The sequence below is a fragment of the Eptesicus fuscus genome, chromosome 10 (assembly GCF_027574615.1).
Source record: "Eptesicus fuscus isolate TK198812 chromosome 10, DD_ASM_mEF_20220401, whole genome shotgun sequence".
NCBI lineage: Eukaryota > Metazoa > Chordata > Mammalia > Chiroptera > Vespertilionidae > Eptesicus > Eptesicus fuscus.
Window position 1 is genome coordinate 92,998,500 of NC_072482.1, and position 13,901 is coordinate 93,012,400.

Genomic DNA, 13,901 nt, shown 5'->3' on the forward strand with positions numbered 1-13,901 from the left:
ATCCCTATTGCAGTGGTCTCAGCTTGGAACCATTGCTGGGGCGGCGGGGGAGCGGGGTGTTCTTTTTAAGTTTAAAGAGTTTGTGAGCAGCTGAGGAGAGAACTTTTACTTTCAGGTCTGAGCAAGGCCACCCTAGACTTGAGGAACCATGTGACTGCTTCGGGGGCTTGGGTTGCAGCCCTCCTGGCTGCTGGGAGGTGGTGCCAGGGCCTGGCTGCTGCATCAGCAGCGGGATGGCTCCTGGCCGGGCTGGCAGAGGTTAGGAGGGCGAAATGAGAAAGTGGCGGCTTTCCTCGCTCCGCTGCGTTTTTTCTCCCTTGGGAGACAGAGCAGGATAGTAAAAGCTCAGCACTAATTTTGAATATAGAGATAATTTGCTGCCTTAACAATTTCAGTTCATATAGAATGGTCAGTTTTATGCATTTGGGGTGTGCATTTTGTTTCTTGTTATTCATGAAAGCTTCTTAAATGAGTAAATAGAAGAAACTACTGAAGAATGAAGAAAAGCATTTTGAGAATGTTAGAGCGTCATTTGACATGAATGTTCTGTTGTTTCTAATTGCTGTAGAAGTCAGGGTGATCCTAGTCAGTTGCAGCTATGGCTGCCCGGGCCTTTGCTGTTATTTTATAGAAGTGGAGAAAAGAAAGAGAAAAACCCTCAAACTTGATACAGATCTCTTTCAGTAATAAAGCATTTTTTGGCTCTTTGGTGGAAAAATTTCAGTAGTTAATTGTTTTTATGTTTTATATTATAACTAGAGGCCTGATGCAGGAAATTCATACACGGGGTGGGGGGTCCCCTCAGCCCAGCCTGCACCCTTTCCAATCCCGGACCCCTCGGGGGATGTCCGACTGCCGGTTTAGGCCCGAGATGGACATCCCTCTTACAATCCAGGACTGCTGGCTCCTAACTGCTCACCTGCCTGCCTAATTGCCCCTAACTGGCCCCCCCCCCCACCAGCCTGATCACCCCTAACCACCTCTACCTGCTGGCCTGATCACCCCTAACTGTCCCCCCTGCTGGCCTGGTTGTCCCCAACTGCCCTCCACCCCGGCTGTCTTGGTCACCCCCAACTGCCCCCCCCTCTGTTGGCCTGGTTGCCCCCAACTGGTCCCTCCTTACTGTCCCTCCCCCCCCCCCCCCCACCGGCCTGGTCACCCTCCCCCCCACTGGCCTGGTTGCCCCAAACTGCTCCCTCTGCTGGCCTGGTTGCCCCTTACTGTCCCCCCTGTTAGCCTGGTTGCCCCCAACTGCTCCCCTCTGCCGGCCTGGTTGCCCCCAACTGCCCCCTGTGCCAGCCTGGTTGCCCTATGCAGCCAGCTGTTCAGTCGTTTGGTCATCCCTCACCAACCCCCCTGCCGGCCTGGTCGCCCCATGTAGCCTGTTGTTCAATTGTTTGCTCGTCCCTCACTAACCCCCCTGCCGGCCTGGTCGCCCCACTGTTTGGTCGTAATTATTACTGTGACAGCGTCCCAGACAATTTGCTTATTCCTCTTTTATTAGTATAGATTGGGAATCCAACCACATCCTACCTAATAATAGACAAATATGCAAGTTGACCGTACCTTCGCTATGCCCACGATTGGCCAGGAGGCGCGGGGGGCGGGACTCAGGGTGGCCGGGGTGGCTGATTGGGCGGGTGGGATGCTGAGCTGCGTCGCCAGCGGCGGCGCGAGCTCAGCGTGGGCACCATGGCTGTGCTGCGGCACAGAAGGGGCCTCTAGGGCAGCGAGCTCATTTCCCGCCGTGGACCATCAAAAGCCAGGGAGCTGGGTGCCTGTCCGCTCAGGCAGCAGGCCTTTCAGAAGCCTCTGCCGCGCTGGAGGCTTCTGAAAGGCCTGGTGCACCAGCGATCGAAAGTGAAAGCGTGTAGGGGGCCCTACACGTGCATGATTCAATCATGCACTGGGCCTCTAGTTGAATTATAATTTGATAATGCTACTCATTTCATGTTTAAAATATTAATTTTTTTCAAGTATCAGAGTCAAAGGAAAAGAGTGCTAACAGTATTTCTAATACTTACTTCACTTTAGAAAGGTGGTGGAAGGTACCTCCCAGGAGCCTGGAAGCCACAGGCAGGCCCGGAGTGCGGAGTGCGTGTGCTGCCTGGCCTGGTGTTGGGCATGTTTAGAAATGTGCGGCCCCTTGATAACTTCCTCGTTTATTATTAATGACCCTGAGAGGTCATATAGCAATTTGTGCCTGAATGTGGTGGGGCTTGGGTTTGATCCCAACTCTGTTTTAATGTAAAGGTTCATGGTCTTCTTTATTAGTGTTTATAATAGAGATGCATTTTGCTCCAAAGATAGGCTGATAGTCAAGCCTTAAGGCCACTGGTATGGGCCTTTCCATTTGTTAACCTAGTGTTTTCAAGCTTTAGTGTTCATTATAGTCACCTGGAAGGCTTGTTAAACTTCTAGACTTTCTGATTCTGTAGTTGGAGTATGGCCCAATCATTTCATTTCTAACAAGTTCCCAGGTAATGCTGACATTGCCCCTGACGCCGAGAAGGAAGGAGAGAGGTGTCAGAATAGTCAAGGGTGCAGCTGGTGCTGTGATCACAGCAGCTGGTCAGAGGTGAGATTGAGAAAGGATCACTGAGTCGGTATGAGGGCAGGCTTTACCTTGGGGGTCTAGGGGGAAATGAAGCCGGGAAGGTTAATTTAGTTAAGATTACGGAGGGATTTTTTTTTTTAAAGACAGCTAAGTGTCGGGATTAAATAGTACAGCAAACATGTTAAAGATAAAATGGGAAGGGGATAAGGAACTGGAAAAGATTGGGTGGTCTGTGCTCAGTGGGTTTTCTTGGGGGAGGAGATGGAGGGAATGGGACCCACCAGGAAATTCTTGTAGTCTCAGGTGAAAGCTGGAGTCAGCACCACAGCTTCAGCCTGCTTTGGGATTAGCTTCATTTCATTTAAATGAAGATCGCTAAACATAAACAGAAGTAGATGGGATCCCCAAGCACCCAGCACTGGGCTTTCAACAGTTACATGGCCAGTCTTGCTGCATCTTAAGCTTTGCTTTCTCCCCTCACCCCCAACTTCCACCTTCAGTACTGTATTCAAGTGAATCTCTGACAATATATCAGTTTATCTGTAGATATTTTAGTATATCTGTAAAAGATAAATGGTTTTATAAAAGAAACATAGTACAGTTCTCCCATTTGAAATATAATTTTTCGTACAGTTATCTAGTGTTCACATTTCTAGTAGTCTCAAACGGAATAAATGTTTCTGTTTTATTTACATTGTGGGGTAGTTTGAATGAAGACCCAAAAAAAAGTCCAGTCTTACAGTTGGTTTATACCTTTGCATCGCTAGGATTTTCTTCTGTCTGTGCCTCTCCCTTTCTCTCTCCCTCTCCTTTTCTTTTTTCTTTTGCAACTTATTTGTTGAAGAAGCTGGGTCACTTGTTTAGTAGAGTTCCCACAGTTTGGGATTTGCTGATTGATTCCCAATGGTTTAATGTGTCCCTTTTATTTCCTACTAGAGGCCCGGTGCACGAATTTGTGCATGAGGGGTGGGGCGGGGGGAAACCGTGGGAGGTTGGCCGGCTGGGGGGGAGGAACTGCAGGTTGTCCGCTGGCCCCGAGGAGGGAGTTGGCCCTTGGCCCCCCTGGGAAAGGGGCCACATCCACCACCACCCACCCCCAGTTCCTCATCCCAGCCCAGGCCCAAAGGCCCCAGCGGGGTCGGGAGAGGAGGCGACAGTCGCCAGGCCGGGCCAGGCACGGGAGGTTCCCCAGCTCCCCTCCTCCTTCCCTTGCTGCCATGCCACCACTTCGGTGGGTGGGTGGCCCCCAGGGAAGGGAGAGGATGGGCGTGAGACAAACCCATGTGTTGAGGGCTGACTTTCAATAGATCGCAGTGAGGGAGCTGCTCTGCTACATAGGAAACCCTGACCCAGAAGCAGGTCGTCTACGAATGGTTTAGCACCAGGGCTGGTGGGGGCCGGCCTGGGGGAGCAGCTGCGGGAGGTTGGCTGTGGAAGCACACTGACCACCAGGGGACAGCTCCTGTGTTGCGCTTCTGCCCCCTGGTGATCAATGTGCGTCATAGCGACTGGTTGACCTGTCGTTCCAGTTGTTCGGTTGTAACGCTTGCTTAGGCTTTTATATATATATATAGACTAGACACCTGGTGTACGAAATTCATACGCTGGGGGTAGGGGAGTCCCTCAGCCCAGCCTGCACCCTCTCGCAATCCGGGACCTCTCGGGGGATGTCCGACTGCCAGTTTAGGCTCAACCCTGCAGGGGATCCTTGCAGGATCGGGCCTAAACCGCAGTCGGACATCCCTCTCGCAATCTGGGACTGCTGGTTCCTAACCACTGGCCTGCCTGCCTGCCTGCCTGATTGCCCCTAACCACTTTGCTTGCCTGCCTCATTGCTCTTAACCACTCGTCTGACTGCCTAATCACCCCTAACCACTCACCTTCCTGCCTGATTGCCCCTAACCACTCTGCCTGCCTGCCTGATCGCCCCTAACTGCCTCTGCCTCGGCCCCCGCCTCTGCAGCTTCATCCTGAATGACGTCCGGAAGATCGTTCGGCTGTCCAGTCTAATTAGCATAATACACTTTTATTATTATAGATAATCTGGTAGTTAGAAATACAGGCTTTGTCAAACTTATCAATTATTTTGGCCAAGAACATTTCATTGCTGGCTTGTTCATGAGGAGGTATACAATGTTTTGACTTTTCTCTTTCATGGCACTACTGATCATTGCTATAGTCTTTTCCCTCTTAATTTCTAGGATATTTTTTACTGCGTTCTTTTGCCGTAAGACTGCCAGTAACAAACAACAAAATGTGTTTTGTAGCACATTGCTACCAGGCAATGTAGCTGTTAACATGATAAATATTCTTGGACGTGAGCCCAAGTTTTGTTCAGTTTTATGTGTTTATCCTCATACGTTTACTTTGTATTGCTGTGTCTGGTTCTAAGTGTGAGCTCTGAGAAGTCACTCAGTCAGTCATTCACCGGGTTCTTATTGAGTGCTCCGCCTGGAACCCACGAGGAAGTAAGAATCTCATTCAGGAGACACACAACCAAATAGCTAAAACACAGCATCGCAAGTTCTTTCAGAGGGCTGAGCTGAAGTCGGCAGGAGGTGGTTTGGTGTGATGGTGGAGTTCTTCTCCCGGGATCTTGAGGACAGCCAGATGCTTTGCAGATGCAGAGGGAAGGACATCCACGTGGGACTGAGACTGAGACAGAGAGCCACGCATGCAGACACGTGGCCCCATGGGAGCCCCTGAGCAGTCAGTGGGTGAAGCCAGGGACCTGCAGTGCCCACGAGAGGCCAGGTCAGCCGGAGGGTGTTTGATGAGCTGCTCTGCACCAGACCAAGGACTGAGCTTCCTTGTGCGAGCACGGAGGAGGCGGCCTCGGCCACGCAGTGCACCGTGCCACCCGTGGTTTGGCATGTCAGCTGTGCGAACATGTGGGCCAGCGAGTGTGGCACAAAGTGGCCAGTGAAGGTGCTGGCAGTTGGAAAGGGGAAGGGGATGGACTTGGCAGTGATTGGGGTTTGGTGAAGCATCAGATGGGTGTGGCTGGTGCAGGAGATCAGGTGTGAGGACAGTCAGGAGAGTCATGTCTGGACTTGATGAGTGCGTGGGGCTCTACCTACAGTAGGGAGGTTCAAAGTGTGGTGAAAGTACATGGGACTGGAAGTAGAGATTGGGAAGTCATCACCCTCTGGGGTCAGCGTGCAGTCCTGGGCTAAAGTCTGAGGGACCCAGCTTTCGAGGCGCAGACAGACAGAGGAGGCAGCAGCGGAGCCTCATGTGAGCGTCATCTGTGATTATGCTGGGACACTTCTTGCTAACGGTGCACAGAATAAACGAAGATAAAGCGCAGGTGCGCATCACCGGCCATGCCCTGGCGGAGGAGGCCGAGAGGCGGAGGAGGCCGAGGGGCGGAGGAGGCCGAGAGGCGGAGGGGGCCGAGGGGCGGAGGAGGCCGAGAGGCGGAGGGGGCCGAGGGGCGGAGGAGGCCGAGGGGCGGCGGAGGCCGAGGGGCGGCGGAGGCCGAGGGGCGGAGGAGGCCGAGAGGCGGAGGAGGCCGAGGGGCGGAGGAGGCCGAGTGTGGCTCCAGAAGGCGCTCGGGGCCTCTGGCTGCAGGCGCTGCTGCCTCTGTAATGGCTCACGTGAAACAGACGCCGCATGCTATTTTCACTTCTCTGAAAAGGGAAAATTCTCTTCTGATTTTTTTCTGTTAGCAGAAACAGGTGCCATTGTAGATCTTTTCTAAAAGTGAGGTGGCATGAAGCGAACTCGGGAGAAGTTACCCAGAGTGATACTCTGTTAGAGGCACGGCTTTGTGTGCGCGTGGCAGGTGGCCGGCATGGTGTGTGTGTGCAAACCAGGCACAGGCCAGTGTGCTCCGTGTGAACTTGAAGGAGCAAGGCTGGAGTGACGCCCCAACCTGGGCGCTGCGCTTGTAGCCTGTGATGCTGACATGGCCCTCTGATTGTTGAAGTAATTACTCTTCACTCTTCCTGAGCTGAAAATGAGCACGTGCCAGAAAGCGAAAACGCACGGAGGGGGAGAGCTCCGTTTGTTAGGAGACACAACTCCCGTCTGTGCTAACGCAGCCGGGCAGACTTTCCGGTCCCGTGTACGTCACATGGAGGTGATGACTGCCTTCCTGCACAACGGGGCCTTCCTGGATGTTCTCTCAGTGAAGTGAATGCTCACGTTCAAACGTAAACTTGAGGCGGAACAAGTTTCATTTTCAGCGATTCTCACTGTTCTCCCCCCCCCCCCCCCAACTGTATTTAATAACGGAAAGCCTCCTGTGGTTAGGAGACTGGTGGAATCTACTTAGTTTGAACTTTTAAAGCCGTAAAATTCTCTGATAGCTCAGTCTGTTAAGTGTTGCTTGTTTTGCAGCGGACAGCTTCTAAATTGAAATGTGTATTCACTGTAGTTGTAATGGTCTTTTTCAACTTTAAAAAGAAAATACATTCAGCTACAAAAGAAAATACAAAGACATTTCGAAGGCTAATAACGGCACGGGCACAGGAGCCCGTTCCTGTTTCTTAAGGGAAGATGACTAGCGTCAGTGTTTGTTTGCCTGCTGTGAGGCCGCCCCGCCCTTTGTGGGGTTTGTAACAGGGTGAAGGCCCTGAATGGAGGCCCTGTGCCCTACTTGATTGGAAATCCTCCCTGTTAATGTAAAGGCCCCGCGGGGCACCCAGCTGGAAGCCCGTGTGACCAGTGGAAGTCTGGGATCTGGAAGAAACTTGGTGTTGGGGGAAGGGCCGGGAGAGGGGCGATAATCTTTCCGCCTTGGCCTTTGTCTCCTGCAGCCTACTTGTTACCCTCTGCTGGCTACTGGATGGGAGAGCTACCCTTCTAAGTATCCTTGGATTGCGTGTGCTCACCTGTCTTTTATAGGTTAAAAACCTGGACAACTTGGGTTTAATTCCCTTACAGAGTGTACTGCTGACAGGGCATTATGCATTACTGTTAGAGGTTAGCTATCTTGATTAATTATGTGTGTGGATTTATTTAAAGGGAAGAAGGGCTGCTTGGCCTGCCCTTCACAGAGCCTGTTTAAAGGCAGGCTGCACCAACACGTGGCTGGTTAAATCTAGTCCGTGCAGCTTGTGTACTTTGTAGTTTCAGCTATTGGTCCAAAGTTTCTTGGCTTAAGAAGCCGTGTCATTTTAAGTGCATTACTGTATGAGAAAGGGGTGGGGCAGCAAAAGCTTTTTATGGGGTTTCACCTAATAAACCTTAATTTTAAAATAAAGATTAATTTTTGAAGTATTATTTTGAGGATTTAACAGGAGAACTAGAACGTCATATTTCTTTAATTCTAACACATTTAAACTGACAGGGAAAGGGAGAGAACTTCATTTTTAAGTGATATTTTCTCCTCCCTCCTCTTCAATCAGAAACTGGTTCTTTGCCGAAACCGGTTTGGCTCAGTTGGTAGAGCATCGGCCTGCGGACTGAAAGGTCCCAGGTTCGATTCCGGTCAAGGGCATGTACCTTGGTTGCGGGCACATCCCCAGTAGAGGGTGTGCAGGAGGCAGCTGGTCGATGTTTCTCTCTCATCGATGTTTCTGGCTCTCTGTCCCTCTCCCTTCCTCTCTGTAAAAAAAATCAATAAAATATATTTTAAAAAAAAAAAAGAAACTGGTTCTTCGACTTTGAGTGCCAATGAAGACCTGCTGTAATAAGTGTTTCGCATTCCGTCCTGCTGTTGGGCTCCAGGTGCCAGGGGCGCAGCGTGCTGAGTAGCTGAGCGGGCACAGTTAAGCAGCCGGAGGCCTGGTGCGTAGTAAGTTCGGGGTGGCGGCACTTGGTTTATATAATATCACTCCAGCACAGTACTGAGGCCTGGCGGAATACATCTGGACAAGTTCCACAGGATGCCAGAAAGGCCATGTTAACGATAAGTCCCTGGAACCTCAGCAGGTTTCGGGGGCGTGTTCGGTTCCCCACTGCTGTTTATTCTGTATTGTGGTTCTCTGGAGACGGTGCCACGTGAACATAGGAATTGTAAGCGCTGTGTTTATTGGTTTTTGTAGAATCCCCAGGATACTGTGAGCTTAATAATTAGGTTGTTTTGTGGGTTATTGAGAGGGCATATTAAAAGCCAGTTGATAATAAAGTTTTCATTAATTATTTTAACATTTTCAAGGTAATATTAAAGGCAGTTCAACCAAAATCAGAGTCAAACATTGCCATCAAAATCAGAATTACACAGGAAAATAGCTTTTGGTTTGCTTTGTTTTAGAAAGAAGTTGGTTGTAGCTGCCCTCCTCCAACGTTTACTGACTGGTCATCTTCCTGCCAAACTCAGATACGGTCTTTGGATCACATGGTCTCATAATAAGTTTAGTTCTTAATGATATGTATATGTTTGTGCTCCTGACAAGTCACTGCCTTTTTTGTTTTTACTTTTGATATAAATAAAGTACTAAGAAAAGAAAGCTGTAACATTTTATGCCTGCTTAAAGGTAACATGAGTTGATAGTCTGTGATAAACCTTTGCTGCATTTTGGTTACGGGAGAAGCTTATAACGCATTGCGGTATTTCTGAAGTGCTTTCTGTTTATGTTTGTTCAGGACATGTCTCAGGAAGGCTATGGAACTAGGTCCCAACCTCCTCTGGCTCCTGGGAAACCTAACCATGAAGACCTGAACCTGATTCAGCAAGAAAGGCCGTCAAGTTTACCAGTAAGACATTAATGTGCTGATTTGGAAATGTCAGGGGTTAAAGATTTTTTAAAAAGCTGTTGTTTTTGTTTGTTCTACTTTATATTAAGGCTTAGAAGAGAAGTTTCTAGATTTCAGATATATTTGCGATTTTTTTTAAGGGCTTTATTCTTAGGAGCTATGTAGGCCTAAGAAGAAATCTGGAGAAGTCTGTTTCATTGCACGTGTCTCAGTCCAGTTGGAAGGTTTTATTGCTGCTGGGTTTTGTGGCAGACAAGTGTTTGTGTGGTATGGCTGCCCTTGGTACAGCCTGTTGCTCTCTGGTCGTGGTACAGACCTGAGGGAGGTTTTATAAGAGCTCAATATTAAGGAGTTCCCACTAGGCAGAGGGTATAAATGATGAGATAAAGCATCTGGTGGTGGTTTGAATTTCTTCAGGGACTTTATATAATGAGAAATCACCCAGTCTTTTTCACCCAAAAGAAAGTATTTTAGTTTAAAATTGGAAAAAGCAGCATATAAGTATTTCTACCAGCAAATACTGTATGGTGGCTGGCATACAGATCGACTAGAGTAGAGGCTGTGTTCTAGGGTATAATGCTGATGCTCATATATAGTTCATCTGTGCTTAATTTGCTTTTTTAATAAACAGCCTAATTTAAATGAGGTTTTCCTTATAAACTAAAATAATACATCTGTGCAAAATTTTATATTTTCTTATTAAAATGTTTTGGTTTGAAGAATTATTGTTATTGCTTAATCTCTATTAAGAAATTTTATTTCAGGTGAGAGTTCAGGTTAACCACAATATTAAATATGTTTACATTAAGTACGATTTATTATATTGCTTCTGAACATTGAGAGCCGCATTGGTAATGAATGAAACACATGGCATTTGGCAGGCATACCATGCCCATTTTCCATGTACACGTAGCCCTAGGGAAGAAGGTAAGTGATGGCGACAGGATGCCCAGGATCTCTAAATCTGATGCACATGTTTTTGAAACCCTAATTTTACAGCTTTTATTTCTATGGTGGGTGGCATTTATTGTGGCATGTTTTTAGTCACCGTGGCGTATTTCTTATATAGTTACTTGGTTTTTGAAGGAATGAGGAAGGTGATGGATTCTGTGTTTTATCCTATAAGCTTTTTTCTTTATCAGATAAACCACAGGTTGGAGAGCATGTAGTGTGTGTGTGTGTGTGCGTGTGTGCTCATGTGTGCGTGCGCACGCACTGTTGATAAATGGAGCGTTTGCTGAGTATTTGGAAATTGGCTCCTGGTTTAAGGAATTTGACTCCTGGGAAACAGATGGACAGTGAATTCCACTTCCTCCCACCAGTTTTCAAGTCTTTCAGAGAAGCTGACTTTGTAGGTTTGTCACTGGTTGGGGATATACACTGATACGCAGGTCAGAGACTTGGTTGTGTATGGGACAGGTGTTGTGTAGCTGTAACAATAGTTTCAGTGTTCTGCTTTCCTCATATCCGCCCGAGCTGTGGCATCACCCAGGGGCTGTGCGGCTCCTCCGGCCCCGATGGGAATGGGAGCCGGCATTCAGCTAACTCCTGCAGACCTCGGGCGGGATGCAGCGTGGGAGGCCCAGAGAACTGCCCAAGGAGCCTGCTCTGGGTGGTGCTTTTTGAGTTGACTGTTGGTAAAGCAGCTGAAAGTATTTCAGGAAGTAAGTCAATATGTTCATCAATAGTTTAAGTTTTTCTGAATTACTCTATTTGTATACGTATCATATAATGGCTTGTTTTCTTTCTTAAGTGTTAAGTGTTGCCCTAGTTGGTATTCCCCTTCTTTTTTTTTTTTTTTTGGTAACTCACAGATAACTAAGATGCTGCTCGACTCAGTAACATTTCAGTGATCTTTTTTAGAGAGCACAGTTTTCAAGTTTTATGGTGAGTTTATAGAAGTACCATACCGGTCACTGAATGAAGGACTAAGTATATAGATCAGTTGGTGTACCTAGCCCCTTGCCCCCATCTGCGAAGATGAAAACTGGCTTTATTTAAATGAATTTTAGCACGCCACATATTTTTCCAACAGACTCTGTTTATGTAGAAAGTTTCTAAATGAAGTTTACAAATATGTTTTTATTTATGTGGATACATTGATGTACACAATGAAGGTAATTATAGTTTGGGGGAAAGATTTGTTGGTATTCAGTACGGATCTAATATCACATATTTTTAGTGTTACATTTATTATTAAGTATTTTAGTTCTCCAACTTGGCTAAGTAGATACTATCGGTGCTGTGAAACTATACTTGTTATCTATCTGAATTTCCTATGGAGTCTTTTGTAGATTTATGCTGTGTTTTTTCTTTTCAAATGTCGGTGATACGTATTTTGTCTTTTTACTTAAGGTAAAAGGTAACCCATCATATTTGTAATCTCTAGCTTTGTAATTTGGAACTAAGGAAATTGTGGTCTTATCTGTGTATTTTTAAACTCTGGCACAGTGATTCTAATGTGTAGTTAGTAAGTCTTATCATTACAAATGTGACTACAAGGAACCTTTTTGCTTATATTGAGGTGGATTTTGTAACGTTTTTCTGCATCGTGATGTTTACTTCAGCATGTGTTTGTTCCGCAGTTAACTTCCCATTACAAAAAGTCAGGACCTTTCCAGCATCCTTTTGCCAGATCTATAATTTGATGCTTTAGTGAGCTGTCCTCTCACCATTGTTCCAACTGGTATTTGTCTGTATTTACACATCGTTAAATTCTTGGTGATCTTCAGTAGCTAATGCAGTGTTTCCCAGCTGACTTAGGTCTTCAGATCATCCACATAAAGCAAATGACTGATAAATTAATACTTGTCCTCTTGTTGCCCTGGGGCATGACCAGTAATATTTGCTTTTCACTTAATGCACTCAGACCTAATCTCAGAACAAATCTTCCTTAATAATGTCCACTTATTTCTGTACCTCTTAATCATACAGCTTTTTCCCTGTTGAGATACATTAGCTTACATACCTTTTGTATTACATTATTGACAATCTTAGCATATAACATGTGATGTTGAATTAGTTTGAGACTGGCCCGAGTGACTCAGTTGGTTGGGCATTGTCCAGTGCACCGAAGGGTTGCCTGTTAGATTCCTGGGCACATAGACCCAGGTTGGGCACATAGCCCCAGGTTGGGCACATAGACCCAGGTTGGGCACATAGACCCAGGTTGGGCACATAGACCCAGGTTGCATGTTCTGCCCCCTGTCAGGGCAGGTATGAAGGTCAACTGATCAATGTTTCTCTCTCTCTCTCTCTCTCTCTCTCTCTCTCTCTCTCTCTCCCCCCTCCTTCTCCCTCCCTCCCTCCCTTCCTCCCTCCCTCCCTCCCCTCTCTGTCTTCTTCCCGCCCTCTCTCTCCCTTCTTCTCTCTAAGCATGTCCTTGATTAAGTATTAAAAAAATTAGTTTGAAGAACTCTGTCTCCTTGTAATATTATCACTTAGAAAATTAGAGCATATTCTGTAGTTTTTTCCTACCTCTAATATTGATATGAAATGAAGCCTGAATTTTTACATGAAATAAACAGTGGAAAGTCTAAAAAATGCTATAAATTTAATTCTTTTATTTTATAAACATTGAGTATATCTCAATTTACATTCTAAGATAACCCCCAAAATGTGATGCAGTGCACTTTTTTTTGAGTCTTTTGTATATATTTCATCTTTTTTGGCATTTACTATTTATCTTTTTATTGTAGTTATTTTTATAGCTGTCTTGGTCCCTATTAGACTAGGATCTTCTTTGAACGTTTATGTTTCATGCAGTAGGTATTTTCCTAATAGTTGGTGTGAAAACTTATAAGTACACTAGAGGCTCAGTGCACGAATTCGTGCACTGGTGGGGACCCTTGGGGTGGCCTGCGGAGATCGGGCTGAAACCCACAGTCCAATGTTGCCTGCAGCTCCTACCTGCCGCTCCCGCTCATCCTGGCCCCACTGCACCTTCCGCGGGCTTGCGCCCAATCAGTCCCAATTGGGAGAGGCTTGCGCCGCAGCAGCGCTCACCCGCCGTGAGCCCTGCGTCGGGTGCCCTCCCAAGGGGAGTGACCTGCAGGATCTGGCTGAAACCGGCTCTCCGACATCCCCCGAGGAGTCCCGGATTGTGAGAGGGCGCAGGCCAGGCCAAGGGACCCCACAGTGCACAATCGGGGCCGGGGAGGGACGACGGACAGCTCCAGGGCATGTCCGGCCCCATCTCACCCAGTCCCGATCAGCCGGACCCCAGCAGCAAGCTAATCTACCAGTCGGAGCATCTGCCCCCTGGTGGTCAGTGCACGTCATAGTGACTGGTCGACCAGTCGACTGTCTGCCCCCTGGTGATCAGTGCACGTCATAGCGAGCGGTTGAGCAGCTTTAGCATATCATTAGCATTTTACCCTTTGATTGGTTGAACAGTCGACCGGTCACCGGATGACTGGACACTTAGCATATTAGGCTTTTATTATATAGGATTCTTAAACAGTTTCAGCATTTTCTTTAAATTGCTTACGGGATCTTTTCCCAGGTGCTGAACTGACAGCAGGCGAGCCTGTGTGTGTCTGTGTCATGGGCACACAGTGCTCGTCAGAGTGTGACGCTGTGTTGCAGGGGGTCTTATTCTTATAGACATTTTCTTTCATCATAAAATTGCAGCTGAGTTTTACCTTGGACTTCAAGCTTTAAGAGAAGTGGGCACTTTTGGATAATGACACTAAAAGGA

The 13,901-nt window shown here is 47.3% G+C and overlaps 1 protein-coding gene across 1 annotated transcript in view; it reads left to right on the forward strand.

Moving 5' to 3' along the window:
• Window positions 1-13,901, forward strand: part of ARID1B (AT-rich interaction domain 1B) — a 357,127-nt gene that overhangs the window by 129,306 nt on the left and 213,920 nt on the right. The window contains exon 4 of the mRNA XM_054722446.1: window positions 9,092-9,202. Within this exon, the coding sequence (XP_054578421.1) occupies window positions 9,092-9,202 (111 nt within the window). The remainder of the gene's footprint in view (window positions 1-9,091; window positions 9,203-13,901) is intronic.